The 14,603-nt window shown below is 39.0% G+C and overlaps 4 protein-coding genes across 4 annotated transcripts; 1 reads left to right on the top strand and 3 right to left on the bottom strand.

The window, feature by feature from the left end:
- Positions 1–31: 31 nt before the first annotated feature.
- Positions 32–2,053, bottom strand: LOC132168557 (psbP domain-containing protein 1, chloroplastic). Its single transcript, XM_059579555.1, has 3 exons — positions 1,855–2,053; positions 747–1,181; positions 32–453 (listed from the first exon to the last, which is right to left on the bottom strand). The coding sequence occupies exons 1-3, from the start codon at positions 2,008–2,010 to the stop codon at positions 232–234; spliced, it is 813 nt and encodes a 270-aa protein (XP_059435538.1). The 5' UTR covers positions 2,011–2,053; the 3' UTR covers positions 32–231.
- Positions 1,086–8,238, bottom strand: LOC132168555 (putative pentatricopeptide repeat-containing protein At1g56570). The gene is made up of 3 exons (XM_059579552.1): positions 7,529–8,238; positions 5,212–7,154; positions 1,086–1,165 (listed from the first exon to the last, which is right to left on the bottom strand). Exons 1-2 carry the CDS (start codon positions 8,138–8,140, stop codon positions 5,943–5,945), a joined length of 1,824 nt encoding a protein of 607 aa, XP_059435535.1. The 5' UTR covers positions 8,141–8,238; the 3' UTR covers positions 1,086–1,165; positions 5,212–5,942.
- LOC132168554 (pentatricopeptide repeat-containing protein At1g08070, chloroplastic-like) lies at positions 2,284–5,489 on the top strand. The gene has a single exon (XM_059579551.1). It carries the CDS (start codon positions 2,295–2,297, stop codon positions 4,686–4,688), a length of 2,394 nt encoding a protein of 797 aa, XP_059435534.1. The 5' UTR covers positions 2,284–2,294; the 3' UTR covers positions 4,689–5,489.
- A 512-nt stretch (positions 8,239–8,750) lies between the features above and the next one.
- On the bottom strand, positions 8,751–13,358 carry LOC132172880 (alkaline/neutral invertase A, mitochondrial). Its single transcript, XM_059584442.1, has 6 exons — positions 12,444–13,358; positions 11,716–11,875; positions 11,270–11,481; positions 10,125–10,618; positions 9,931–9,979; positions 8,751–9,402 (listed from the first exon to the last, which is right to left on the bottom strand). Exons 1-6 carry the CDS (start codon positions 13,170–13,172, stop codon positions 9,076–9,078), a joined length of 1,971 nt encoding a protein of 656 aa, XP_059440425.1. The 5' UTR covers positions 13,173–13,358; the 3' UTR covers positions 8,751–9,075.
- Between the last annotated feature and the right edge of the window lie 1,245 nt (positions 13,359–14,603).

Below are 14,603 nucleotides of genomic sequence, written 5' to 3'. Positions count from 1 at the left end.
GGAAGGGAAGCTTCCCCTTTATCATCATTGCTTGATACAAACTCACTCCAAGTAAAACCATTACCCTTAAAGGAGTAAGGGATGAAAAGATAGCAAGAACAAGAATAATGATGATGCTCTGTTATCTTTTTTAATCCGTAGTAAACCAAAAAAGAAATTGGATAATACAAAAAAGAATGGGGAGAATAAGAAAAAAGTCAAAAACATTAAAAAAGAAGAGGCTAGCACCAGTCAACCAAGCACCTTGTTTACTCTGAAGGAATCCATTACTCGGCGAAGATCATTTTCCTCTTCCAAGAACACATTTTCAGGTGTTTGCAGCCTCAGCTCGTACAGCCGATTGTTTTCTACTCCAAGAACTGAAAGGTAGCGCCGGTCCCATTCCAAACGAACCACACGTTCTTGTGGCATAACAGCCAGCTCATTGTTGCTTGCATATGACTTTATGTTTACCTAATACCAACACACATTATTAAGAAATCAAACAATTGTAATTAAATTAGTGACCCAAAAAAGAAAAAAGGAAGGAAAATCCAACATTGATATTATTGTAGAACAATCTAGAAGAGAATGATCAAAAACACATGTTAGATGGTTTTTGCACATGGACTATGTACACCTGATTCTGTCAAATATGATGCACCATAGCTAATCCTGAAAAGTGACGATCCAACCAGACAATCTTAATCACTACTAAGCTCTACCATGCAAGGCAATTAACATTTGTAACACTTGAAATGCCTTACCTCGACTTGATAGTATGTCCTCCCATCGTCAGCGACATTCGAAGATGTGGAAAGAATATTTGATTCGCGCCTGACACCAAGCCTTGTAGACATGAACTCTGTCAAATACTGCTTAAGTACTTTCTGTCCAGCTTCTTGAGGGGGACCCAAGTCTTCAACACTCTTGTACTTGGAGGATGAGGGGGAGGACAACTCCACAGAGATATTTTCATCAAGAACATAAGGGTCCCTGAAGAATATGTCAGCCCCAGCACCTCGGACTTGAATCCAGTTCTGAGGGTACTTAAACGAATAGCCATCAAAAGTATCTATGTATTCTCTGAACCCAACGGATGGTTGAGCAAATGCAGCATCAGGCAAACTAACTCTTGAGAAGAAATAGCTTGACAAGATTAAGACCACCGCATTCCTCCTGGGAACTGCAAAAGCTTTAGTCTGATTATATATTAGAAAACGCATAATCAAGTGACATTGCAGATTGCTCCATGTTGTGGAACGTAGAAACCTAAGCAAATGCATGCGGAATACCTACTTCATGAAACATGCATCAGCAAATGGTACACACAACAACCATTTATCACCAAACAGGATGCTCAACATGAAAAAGACCTCATAATCAAACTGTTGGAATATTTTCTTTATTGGGTTTACATTGATTGTGGGTTTTGGTTTGCTAAAATGGATTGGACACACAACTTATGGTTCTCAACAAGCATGTGGGGAACTAACAATTGTTAAATTGCTTAAGAAACAGAGCATGTCTTTAGCAATTCAATTCTTTCTTCCTTTCCTTCTTTGCTATTTTTGCTTTTTCATTTTCCCATACTTTCCTACAAACTTCATCCCCCACCAACACCATTTTTCAACTGGAAAAATTACAAATTGTAGGATTTTGAAACCCGACCTTGGCAAATCGACAATGTCTTATTGACCAAGTGCTTACGTTCAACCCCATGATGCAGACTTTTGGTGGCATTAATCTAACACTCTCAATCACCGCACCCACCAGTATGAAATAGAACTACTGTCGCTTTGGCCAAAATAAATAAATAAAGTTATCTACTTTTTCACTTCTTTAAGCTTTGAAGTAGAAGTTTGGGAGATTTACCGTCTGGGCATGGCAAGAAATTGAGCGGCAGTGGATGGAGCGGTTGATGAGGCAGGGAATGAAGTGGCGGGGAGGAAACGGCGACGTACACCGAGTTGAACCGGCGGGTGGGTGAGTCGGAATAGGAGGAGCGAAGGAGTCCACGATGGTCGCCATTGCAGAGGGGAGAGTGAGCGTCACTCTTCGAAAATCCAAAAGAGAAAGAATCGGATAAGGAGAGTCAGGATAAGATGGGGCGGAGATTAGTGAGCTTACACATGTGTCCCTCTGTGATTGGCTGTCAATGAAAAGAGTTCTTTAAAACGGAAAATCGGCTAATTAGGTGGAAATTAAACGGATAGACCTCAAGATTAAATTTAATTAATTATTTAAATTTTTTACATAATATGATTGTCTATTACTCTTACTCTATTTGTCTTTCGTGTTTTTAGTTGATAACTATGAATTTTACGAAAGTGAACCCTCTTTCCTCCACGGCTATAAAATCAGCTTTGAATCGCAAACCCACATTCAGGCCAAGCATAAATCTCTCAATCCTAGAGACCCAGTTGGCCAAATGCCAAAATATCAAGCACTTGAACCAAATCCTGTCCCAGATGATCCTCACTGGCTTCATCGGCGACACCTTGGCCGCCAGCAGAGTCCTCAAATTCTCTGCTTACTCACCCTTCATTCACATCGATCACTCCTGCCGAATCTTCGACCGCATTGAGGACCCAAATGGGTTTATTTGGAACACCATGATGAGAGCATATGTACAGAGAAATTCTCCCGGAAAGGCTATATCTTTGTACAAATCGATGTTGGATGAGACTGGGGGTGGCGATAATTACACATACCCAGTTCTAGTTCAAGCCTGCGCTTTCCGGTTATCGGAATTTGAAGGGAAACAGATGCATGACCATGTTTTGAAATTGGGTTTTGATTCGGATGTTTATGTGCAGAACACGTTGATTAATATGTATGCGGTGTGTGGGAAGATGGGTGATGCGCGTCGCTTGTTTGATGAAAGTCCTGTATTGGATTCAGTTTCATGGAATTCGATCTTGGCAGGGTATGTTCAGATAGGGGATGTCGAGAACGCCAGGTATGTATATGATAGGATGCCGGAGAGGAACACAATTGCTTCAAATTCTATGATCGTGTTGCTCGGCAGGACAGGTCACGTGATTGAGGCTTGTCAGTTATTTAATGAGATGCCAGAGAAAGACATGGTATCTTGGAGTGCGCTGATTTCTTGCTATGAGCAAAATGAGATGTATGAGGAGGCTTTGGCTATGTTTGTGAAAATGATGGCCAATGGAATTATGGTGGATGAGGTTGTGGTGGTTAGTATTCTTTCTGCGTGTGCGCATTTATTAGTTGTCAACACAGGAAAAATTGTCCATGGCTTGGTTGTGAAAATTGGAACTGAATCTTATGTTAACCTTCAGAATGCTTTTATTCACATGTATTCAACTTGTGGAGACATAGTGGCAGCCCAAAAACTGTTCAATGCAGGCTGCCACTTGGACCAGATATCTTGGAACTCTATGATCTCTGGGTACTTGAAATGCGGATCAGTTGAAATTGCCAAGGAGTTATTTGATTCCATGCCCAATAAGGATATCGTGTCTTGGAGTACAATGATAACGGGGTATGCTCAACATGACTGTTTCTCAGAGACTTTGGCACTGTTCCAGGAGATGCAGCTTGAGGGAATCAGCCCTGATGACACCTCTTTGGTTAGCGTGATATCAGCTTGCACTCACCTGGCTGCCCTCGACTTAGGCAAATGGATTCATGCTTATATAAGGAAGAATGCTCTAAAGGTTAATATCATTTTGGGTACAACCCTTATAAACATGTACATGAAATGTGGGTGTGTAGAAAATGCAATGGAAGTTTTCTATGGCATGGAGGAAAGGGGGGTTTCTACTTGGAATGCTCTCATTCTTGGTTTGGCAATAAATGGTTTGGTAGATAAGTCACTTGGCATGTTTTCTGAGATGAAGAAATGTGGTGTAGTGCCTAATGAGATAACATTTATGGGAGTTCTTGGGGCTTGTAGACACAAAGGTTTAGTTGATGAGGGGCGTCAGCATTTCAATTCCATAATTCAAGAACACAAGATAGAGCCCAATGTTAAGCACTATGGATGCATGGTTGATCTTTTAGGGCGCGCAGGTATGCTCAAAGAAGCAGAGGAACTCATTGAGAGTATGCCCATGGCACCAGATGTCGCTACCTGGGGTGCCTTGCTTGGGGCTTGCAAGAAACATGGTGACAATGAAATGGGGGAGAGAGTTGGAAGAAAGCTCATTGGGTTTCAACCTGACCATGATGGGTTCCATGTGTTATTGTCCAATATATATGCTTCAAAAGGTAATTGGGATGATGTTCTTGAAGTTAGGGGGATGATGATGCAACATGGGGTGATGAAGATCCCAGGTTGTAGTATGATTGAAGCAAATGGAGTAGTTCATGAATTTCTAGCGGGAGATAAGACACACCCTCGGATAAATGAGATTGAGGATAAGTTGGATGAAATGGCTAAGAAACTGAAAATGGAAGGTTATGCACCGGACACAAATGAGGTTTCCCTTGACATTGATCAAGAAGAGAAGGAAACATCTCTGTTTAGGCATAGTGAGAAGCTTGCAATCGCCTTCGGGCTTATTGCTACCAGTCCACCAACACCAATTAGGATCGTGAAGAATTTGCGAATATGTAATGATTGCCATACAGCAGCTAAGTTCATCTCTAAAGCTTTTAATCGCGAAATTGTGGTGAGGGATCGGCATCGCTTTCACCACTTCAAGCAGGGTTCTTGTTCATGTACGGACTATTGGTAGCAATGTTACACTCGAGGCAAATCCATTTTAATGTTACTCACCTGTTGCTGAGATTTTTCCCCAAGAGCTTGGCCAGTTCTGATTGTACCAAACATCTGCTTCACCTGTGCTAGAAGCTTTACAGTTCCAAGTTGCACGCCAGTGAAGCACCGTGGCAGCAATTAATGTCTTGGTGACAATGATTGATGTACCACCTCCCTCATGAGATTTGAAGGCAGTGCCTATGTCTAAGAGGGAAATTTTGCGAGGTTTATACCCATCACGAGATTTGAAGGCAGGGCCCTTATAATCGTGGCAGATTGAAAGGAAACTTTTTTGGGAGGAGGTTGGGGGTTAAAACCTATTAATGGCGGGTTTTCTGATAAGAAAACCCTCTATTTGTGGTCCTAATGCCTACAAATGGACCAATGATGGATTGATTCATTACTGCATTCAACTATATGATACTGATCGAGGCTAAGTCAGTATGGCATTCAGAAATACTATCGAATTACACCAGAGAACTAACTTTAGTAAAGATTACCTTTAGACTTGAAAGCATTGGGAAGGAGCTTTGGAGGAATCTATTTCTTTGTTGAGCTTGGACACTCTTTGGGGTGAAATGTGTATTCTGCAGGAGGAAAGTTCTTCATGGCAATTGTTTTTGTAGGATCCTGTCCAGCACAAGAGAGGCTGTTGGATTGATCTTTCACTGTCTAATGGCTTATATTACCTGCTTGCTCCTCAAACATTTATTAATGCCAAAAGTTTTAAAATGCTAAGACCAAACGTATAGAACACAGATTTCTCAATTTTTGGTTATGCTCTTCATTTTTACTCCATCTTGCAATACCAGAGGCAGATGAGAAATGGTTTGAAGAAAGTAGAAAAGTTGATGACAGTCACAGTTACCAAGAAAAGTTTTACCAGGGAACCAATTTATGTATTTTTCTGCCAAACAACACTTAAGTACATTGACAATGTCTCTCATCTTTAATTTGGCTGCAGCAAATAATGAGAGGATGCGAGTTCATTTCCTGAGTGTTTAGTGATGCCCTCCTTTGATGTTGCAAAGAGTCTGCTGGATTTCCCCTCTTTTTACTGGATTTAGATGTGCCAAAATTTAACTTCTCAATAGACCCTCATAAAGAATTCCTTCCTCTTTCCTTTCTTGTACCCAACTTAAGGTTGTATAGAACAACCGAATATTGTTCCAGAACCATAACATCTTTATCAATTTGAAGGTCTTTGAACCCCTTCAACTTCAGATTTTGTTCAAGTCCCATCTTCTAGGTCATTTATTAAGCAATCTAAATCAGGTACATATCCTGATTCCTTCATATGACAAATCAACAAATCCAAAACTCTATACACCCACTTTATGTGAGAACCCATCTTATCTCCAACAACAAAACTATAAACCTGGTCTTTTACCTCGATCCAGCTCCTCCCAGCCTCTTTCTTACTCCTCATCCCTCTCATCAACTTCCTGATATCTGCGAACTCCCCCCACTTACCTTCAGCTGCATATATATTTGACAGCATCACGTACGTCCCCACCATATTTGGCCTCAAATCTAATACCTTTCGAGCTGCCAATTTGCTCAAATTCGTAAGCTTATGTGCTTTACAAGCTCCAAGAAGTGCCCCCCAAACAGACTCATCGGGTTTAAATGGCATGCGCTCTATTAGTTGGTAAGCCTCCTTAACTCGCCCGGCACGCCCTAACAAATCCACGACACAACCATAAATCTCCTGATTTGGCTTGATTTTATAATCCCCCATCATTGATTCGAAGTACCTCAAACCTTCATCTACAAGTCCAGCATGGCTGCAAGCACTCAGAACCGCCATAAACACAATCCTATCAGGTCTAATACCGGATCTAATCATCGCATCATACAAGTCAACAGCCTCTCTTCCATATCCATGAGCCCCATATCCTATCATCATCGTAGTCCAAGAGACCAAATCTCTGCAGTTCATTTGACTAAAAACTTTGCATGAGTCAGTTATGCTTCCACACTTGGCATACATGTCAATAAGGGCATTAGCCAATGCCAAGTTACCGTCAAGGCCTCGACGAACGATTCCTCCATGAACCTGTTGTCCGCAATTCAAAACTGCTAGATTAGCGCAGGCGGCTGTAACACTGGTAAGCGTGAAGCAATTTGGACTAAAATCTTCTGACTCCATCTGTGAAAAGATACGTAAGGACTCGCTGGAATCCAACTTCTCATGTCCAGCGATCAAAGTATTCCATGTGATCAAGTCTTTTTCATTCATTTCATGGAAGCACTGATTTGCCTCAGACAAACACCCACACCTGCAATACATGTCTAGTATAGAATTCATGACGGGAAGATTGGAATCAAACCCATGTGTAATCACTGCTCCATGTATTTGTTTGCCCGAAGTGTGAGAGCTAATTGAGGCACAAGCTCTAACCGCAATAGAAAAACTAAATGGGTTGAGTTCTGCTTCCTCCTGTTTGCCAAAAGAATTCAAGAACTTAAATGTATACTGAGATAAATGAAGCTGATTTTTTTTGTCGAAATCTGAAACTACGAAGTGCAGATGCACAATAAGAAGTCTGCTACGTACTGAATATGCAATTCTTTTGAAACCCGAATATTTTCATAAGTTAATTGCAGCGATCCACCCTAAACTATGGAGCCATCTGCAATCTTCCCAAACTATAAACTTTTGCAAGCAACATCCTAATTCAAGACTAATTTGCAATATCCACACTAATATTCAAAATGACCATATGTCAAGTTAAGGGACATTGCAAAATGACTTTATAGTTTAATACAATTAACCTTATTTTCATGGAATTTGAGGTTCTTTCAACTACTTACCTGCAACATTTGCCGGAAAACTCGAAGCCCACCATATCCATCACCTCTATGAGTGTACCCAGTGATCAAAGTAGTCCATGACACAGCATTCTTTGCACGTATATCCTGAAAGATCCGGCATGCCTCGTCCATGCTAACACAACAAGTAGCATACATGTCCATGAGTGCATTATCAACGTACATAGACCCCTCCACGCCATGCTTGATGGCTAATCCATGAACCAATGCCCCACATGAAAGAGCCTTCATGCCCTTACTCGCCTTCAAAGCGCTGGACAAAGTAAAAGCATTTGGCTCCAGTCCGTTCCCCATCATCTCACCGAACACAGTCCATGCATGGCTGTAGCGGTTGCAAGCAGTGTACCCCGCAACCATGGCCGTCCATGCAACCACGTCTCTTTCAGGCATTTCATCGAACAGTACCCGAGCTTCTTTAATCAAACCCCTTTGAAAGTATGATTTGATTAGATTTGTGGCTAATACGGAGGGCCCCTTTGGTAAAAATGGTGGCTTTGATTGGGTATTGCAGTTGTGGGCCCATTGAATGGAATTTCGGATTATGGGTGGGATTGAATGGAAATTTGTGTTGGATAGTAATCTTTTTGTGCTCATTTCTATTGTTACATGCACATGATCGTACCCTCACAACCCCAAAATGCGAGTTTGAGCTCAAGTTTTTATACGTGTTGTATAACAAAGTATAGTTAATGCAAGGCTTTACTCTCAAGTGATTTGGGAAGAAGTGGACGTGGGTTCGAGTCACTATGAGTGTGATATTATTAGGGGATATAAAATTATTTATATAAATATAAAGGATTTTTTTTTAATGGTTTAAATAAATATAAGGAATTGAAAAGGCTACAAATTGTCATAAGTTTTAATAACCACACTACTATCTCAATAGATTGATGTGATGTTATCAATTCACTTTAGACCGGTCATTGGGATCTTTTAACTAATTTAATTATATAATATTGTTATCATTATTTTTTTAAAAAAAAATAGACGCTATTTATATGACTGTATCGATGTAATTTCACTGTCTTGATTTGTTTTCTTTTTACAAATATTTGTTAATTCAAATGACGAGTTGCACTGTTACATCATTCTAGTTATATGACGGTCGGGTCAGGTGAGGTTCCCTCAAAGAGTATTGAAAAGAAAAAAAAGCAGCTACATATACATGCATCTTTTCAGCGAAAATAAGTAAGATTATGTAAAATTACTATAAAGAATCCTGCTTTTATATCTTTCCCATTGCCATTGTCATGGGAGAAAAAATATGAAAACATGTTATACTTGTTAAAAATTTACATATATGAAGTATGACCACCTCAAGGTGCCATAAAATGGAGGCACTCTCAACATATAGTCATTTTAACCTCTAAAATCGATCAACAACATCAATTGATCGGATAACAAATGAGACTGCTAAGTGACTCATAAAACCAATGCTTTAGGTTACACGGTTTAGAGATCTACCCTTTACTTGTAGCTGTACAGTACAAAGGCATTGTCTTTCTCCTTCCCAAAAACTGAAGGTCTCATTACACAAGTATTTGAGACTTTGCCGCAAAGCGGGAGCATTTCTTCCGACCGCTCTTGCTAAGCGCACAAACACAGATCTCAAGAAGTTCATAATCCTCCTCCCAGAATAACAAAGAAGCCATCTCTGGATTCTCCAAGAGCATTTTAGATGCAAGGAACCCAGCAATAGTCCACGTTTGGTAAAGTCGAGCCTGCTTTCCAATAAACTTCCCTGTCCGAGTATCATAATATTCAGGCCAACGATCAAGTGGAAGCCTCTTCTCAGCTAAGGCGACAGCCTTTTGAGCTAGTTCTAATCGGCCCATCTTGATGCAAGCCAACGTGAACTGAAAACAATATATGAGGCAGTATTTAGAAACTACAGACAAGCCAAATGACTCGAGGACCAAAAAAAACTTGCCAATAACACAAAACAGATGCATCTAATTTGTATATCTTAATACTTCTCTTCCCACAATTGCCACCAATTCTGCCAATACACACAATAACTACAGTATCCAAAGTTTTTTTTGTCACCTTTTTCTATCATATTTTGTCCACTTTTCATGTCATTAAGCATGTAAATAAATTGGAGAGCTAAAGAAATGTAGCAGCAATAGACATCATTCAACCTCCATAATGATTCAAAACAGGCTGGGCTGGGGTGAGAGTCCAGTGGAACTCACCACCTGCCCACCAAACATTATCACTGATTCCTTCTAGTGGACCCTGGAAACTACTTGCAATAGTCATAGATCCCCCAATGTAAGCCAAAGGGTGAATCAGGACGGACATAATGACATTCAATTCTCCCAAAAATCCACATTTCTTGTGCATTCCTCAAATAAATATATTGCAACCAAATCCAAGCTTACCTGCCACAGGAGTGTTGGCCAGGATCCGCCATTATGATATGACCATGGGCTGCAAGAATCAAAGAAACATTTCAGTTTTGATGGAAATATTTTATATAACACTAAACAACTAGCTATAGCTATAAAGTAAAAGAGCAAAATAAAAAATCCACACACACGCAGACATAGAGTAAAAGAAAACATGAAAAACTCACGTATTCTTCGGGTCACTGCCAGTGATTATACGCCACTCCTCATTTTCTACGGCAGGGTAACCTATCTTCAGAGGCATATGCCCCACAATATCATCCCATTTGGCTTCAATGAGATTTAATATAGCTGTATTTTGTTTTGGAGTACCCAAAGATGAAACAATGGACCAAAGATTTCCAAGTGTGAAAAACCTAAAATCCATGTGAGCAGGCTGTAGATTGCCCATCATATAGCCACCTTTCTCTGGAATCCAATCCATCAGCCAAGAAGGAATTTGTTCAGGATAGATATTGAACTTGTTGATGGCATCCATTGAGTACTCCTCCGTTTTATATCGGTAAATCTCATTTATTTTTTTCATATCCACCCAATAATATTCTCTGATGTGGAATGACAGTGCGCTGAGTCTGTTGTTGATGGCCCTCACCAAATTGTTGGATCCATCATTTACAGCTAGCATCTCACGGGAGCACCGTAGAGCTGAGTAAAATAGGGCCTGTGAAATCAAAATTGCCAACGATGAGATACACCAAAAATGGGGTAACACAAATATACTTGGCATAAGATAAAATAAAATTAATAAAAAATGGCCATGATATTATGGGACAATATCAGAAACAAATTGCATCAGACCATGGGGCATCTGCAGACAGCAGAAAGCAATGACTTTCAAATACCTTAGTTTCAAAAAAATGTTCAGGCTGTAGTCTTGTACATTAACAAATATAATCAGGGCTTACAAGTTACAACTGAGCCTTTCAACAGTTTCTAGAGAACTTAAAAACAATCCAGGTTTAAGAAACACTAAATAAAATACAAAAACCCAAGTTAATATTTCCATGGGACCATTCAATGAATTTTGGCCATTTGGTTGAGATTATCACATTCTACATGCACAGGTGACCTCCAACAACTGTATCTCAACAAGCCACATAACCGTTTATGTCACCAATGTCAAAAGTCAGAAAATAATAATGTGCATTTGAACAATATGACAACGGAATCAATAAAGTATCCTTCATTTATTTTATAGACTTGGCAGAAATACCATGACAACACAGAGTAATCAATAAAATTAACAGCTTGAAACACACACAACAAGGACAATAGGAAGCAATTCGGAAATTATCAAACAAATTGAACTCACTTGGATCTCGAGAGGGTGACCATGAATACCCATCCGCCGGTCTATCATACAGGAGCCATCAGTGACTAACAGAGAAGGAAACATATCAAATCCATCAGTTAAACACAAGTTCAGTATCATTTTTAAGCCCGTCTGAACATCCACCCTTTCTTGTAATGCATAGTCACCAGTGAGTTTTCCATAAGCCCTCAACAGGATAATCCACCACAACCCTGCGGAAAGAAGGCAATATACAACCAACAAACCAAAAGTCATACTATGCTATAAATTATAGAAAGGCAACACTTTCAGTATGGAATACATAAGAAACATGAGATAGAAAATTACATCACACTGCCAAACACCTGGAGGCCAGTGATAGTGGATTCTACAACATTCTTAATTCAAAAGAACTGCAATTTCTTATAGGCAGTTTTTATAAAGTTAAATCATAGTACCATACTAACCAGAATCCACAGGTGCAACACGACCAATTGCTGATTCACCAAAATCAGGATCTAGAACTTCTTCATACTTATTTTCATCGAGAGCCACAGTTCTAACTTTAAAACTTGCAGGCATCAAGCCCTGCCCTGGGCTGTAGCAGTCCACTGTTTTCTCCCAACTCTGATAAACAAGAAAAAAATTATGAATTCATGAAACCTCAAACATTAATATCTAACCACAAAGTTGCAGACATTAGCATATACTATCAGTACACAAAGTAAGAGCAACATATTTCCCCCAAAAAAATAACAAACTAATTAAAGACCGCACCCCTCAACCACCACAAACCCCCAAATAGCGATCCCAAAATTTCACCATGGACCATCCCTCAATCACCAGTGGGGCAGCATTTACAGGCTAGAGCAATAAAATAGGATTTCTACCGCACTTGAAAGCACAAGTTCAAAGAATTACATTAGCCTCCAAGACCACCTAAAATTGACCTTGTCTTTGTCCTATATTACTCAACAGTTACACCAAAGGTATATTTAAACATTAAGATGTTGCAACTTGTAAATGAGAATTCAATCGTAAAACAAGATTGACTTCCATCATCTATTAGTCACATAACAAAACAGGTACACGCACATATATGATCTAACAATTAAAACAAAACAATACTGCTAGAAAAACGAATCACCAATTGAAATACAATAATATGAACATATAGTTGGTTATATATATATACCTGCAATTGCAGCGTATGAAGGAGAAAGTTCCTCACAATCTCTCCCTCTCCCTTCAGCAAGAAGGTGAGAGCGGAGGGGACAAAGTCCCTTATAAACACTTGATCATAATTCAACGGCTGCTTATCCCCCGGGTCATTGGCCGCCACCGTCCCCACTGGAGTTCCACAATACATCACCACCGCCTCTCTCAGCAACGTCCACGCCTCCTTCTCGGCCTGACTCTCCTCCCTTGCCACCTTGGATTCACTCAAACCTTCCGAGTTCCCTACATTTGCATGCCCACCACCAACACCATCACCGTTAACCTCTATCCTAGACTCTTCTTCACCGATTATATTCTCATCATTGTCAATTCTCTCCACCACCAACGGCTTCACATTCACACCAGCACCACCTTGAACGTAGATTCTCTCGAAGCTTTTGTCATTCACTCGGGTCTCTACCGTCGTCGAATACGACGCGACCCGAGAGAGAACCAAGACGACCCTACTGGGTGTCGAGCCAAAGCCATCATTAGGCCTTGTTATGACCTTGGATTGGCCAAAACCCGAGCCGGGCAATCGAAAGGCTTTGTGGGTATTGTGAATCCCGCGAAGAGAGCCCAAGACTCGAAGAGGGTCGATGTTGGATTGGTAGTTAGTATTGAAAAACAACGAGTTTCGATGAGATAGGAAGATTCTACAGGTGGGTTTCATGGTTGATTTAGTAAGGATTCTGATTATGTTCATAACAAAGTTATTGGGATTGCAAAAGCAGGAACAGTTGTGTGTTGGAATCAATTACCCATATGCATAGGAGACTCTGTGAATATTGCCAAGTTTGATGATGGAGAATTGGGAATTTGATTTGAAACGTTGCAGCAAAAGCATACGGTGTGAGAGCCGGAGAACAAAGGAATGGTTGGAAAAAGTGCGACGCGGTTTTTGTATATAAGCGGTGAAGAAAAAAAGGATGCCTTGGTAAAGAAGAATTTTCCTTCTTTCTTTCTTTCTTTATTATTATTATTATTATTTTAAAAAAAAAATCTTGGATTTTATTTTATTTTATTTTTTATATATATATATATATTTTTTTATATGTTCGTACAAGAGGGGGAGAGAGATTCGAACTAGTGACCTCCGATTTATTAGGTGTGGTCCTAACTGACTGAGCTACTTCTTGAGGGTTTTGCTTTTTATTTTGTTATTTTCAGAAAATTTTTTTTTAAAAAAAAAACAAATTTAATGGTATAAGTGAATGAATGGATTTGATTTGTTTTCATGAGTTGTCCAACACCGATTAAGATAATTTAAGATGTAAAACAAAAAATTAAGAGAATGATATATAACATGTTTAGTAAAAATCAGTTCAATTTTAATGGGTATTATCAATCAATTCATTTGTGTGACATGGATGTTTAAATGGTATGTGAATGTTTATCTACAAATCTATAGTAGTTATAAACTTATAAGATAAAAATGGTTCGATTTTTATCATTAATTGGGTGAAAATATATATATATGAGAGAGAGAGAGAGAGAGATTTGATGTGCAAATTTGTGATAATGAAAATTTGATTTGAAACGTTGCAGCAAAAGCATACGGTTTGGGGTAAAGATATTGACCACGCCTGGCGTGCATCAACAGTGATGCACGCCAGGCACAAAATTTTTTTTTTATTATTATTTTATTATTATTTTATTATTCCTTTTGTAAATAAGCGGTGAAGAAAAAAGGGATGCCTTGGGAAAGAAGAATTTTCTTTTATTTTTTTAAACAAAATCTTGGATTTTTATTTTCTTTTTGGGAGTTTTGCTTTTTATTTCATTATTTTCAGAAAAAAATAATAAAAATTAATGGTATAAGTGAATGAATGAATTTGTTTTGTTTTCATGAGTTGCCCAACACCGATTAAGAGAATTATATGTAACATGTTTAGTTAAAATCAGTTCAATTTTAATGGGTATTATCAATCAATTCATTTGTGTGTCGTGGATATTTAAATGATGTGTGTACGTGTATCCACAAATCTATAGTAGTTATAAGATAAAAATGGTTCGTATTTTATCATTAATTGGGTGGAAAAAAAATATATAGATTTGATGTGCATGTTTATTTAGTTTTGATGGGTATTTGTGATAATGAAAAGTTGAATTTAACATAACTCCATATATGTTGTTT

This window comes from Corylus avellana, chromosome ca2, assembly GCF_901000735.1.
Source record: "Corylus avellana chromosome ca2, CavTom2PMs-1.0".
In the NCBI taxonomy this organism is placed as follows: Eukaryota; Viridiplantae; Streptophyta; class Magnoliopsida; order Fagales; family Betulaceae; genus Corylus; species Corylus avellana.
Note: the sequence above shows the minus strand (reverse complement) of the source record. Positions and strands in the feature narration are given on the sequence as shown.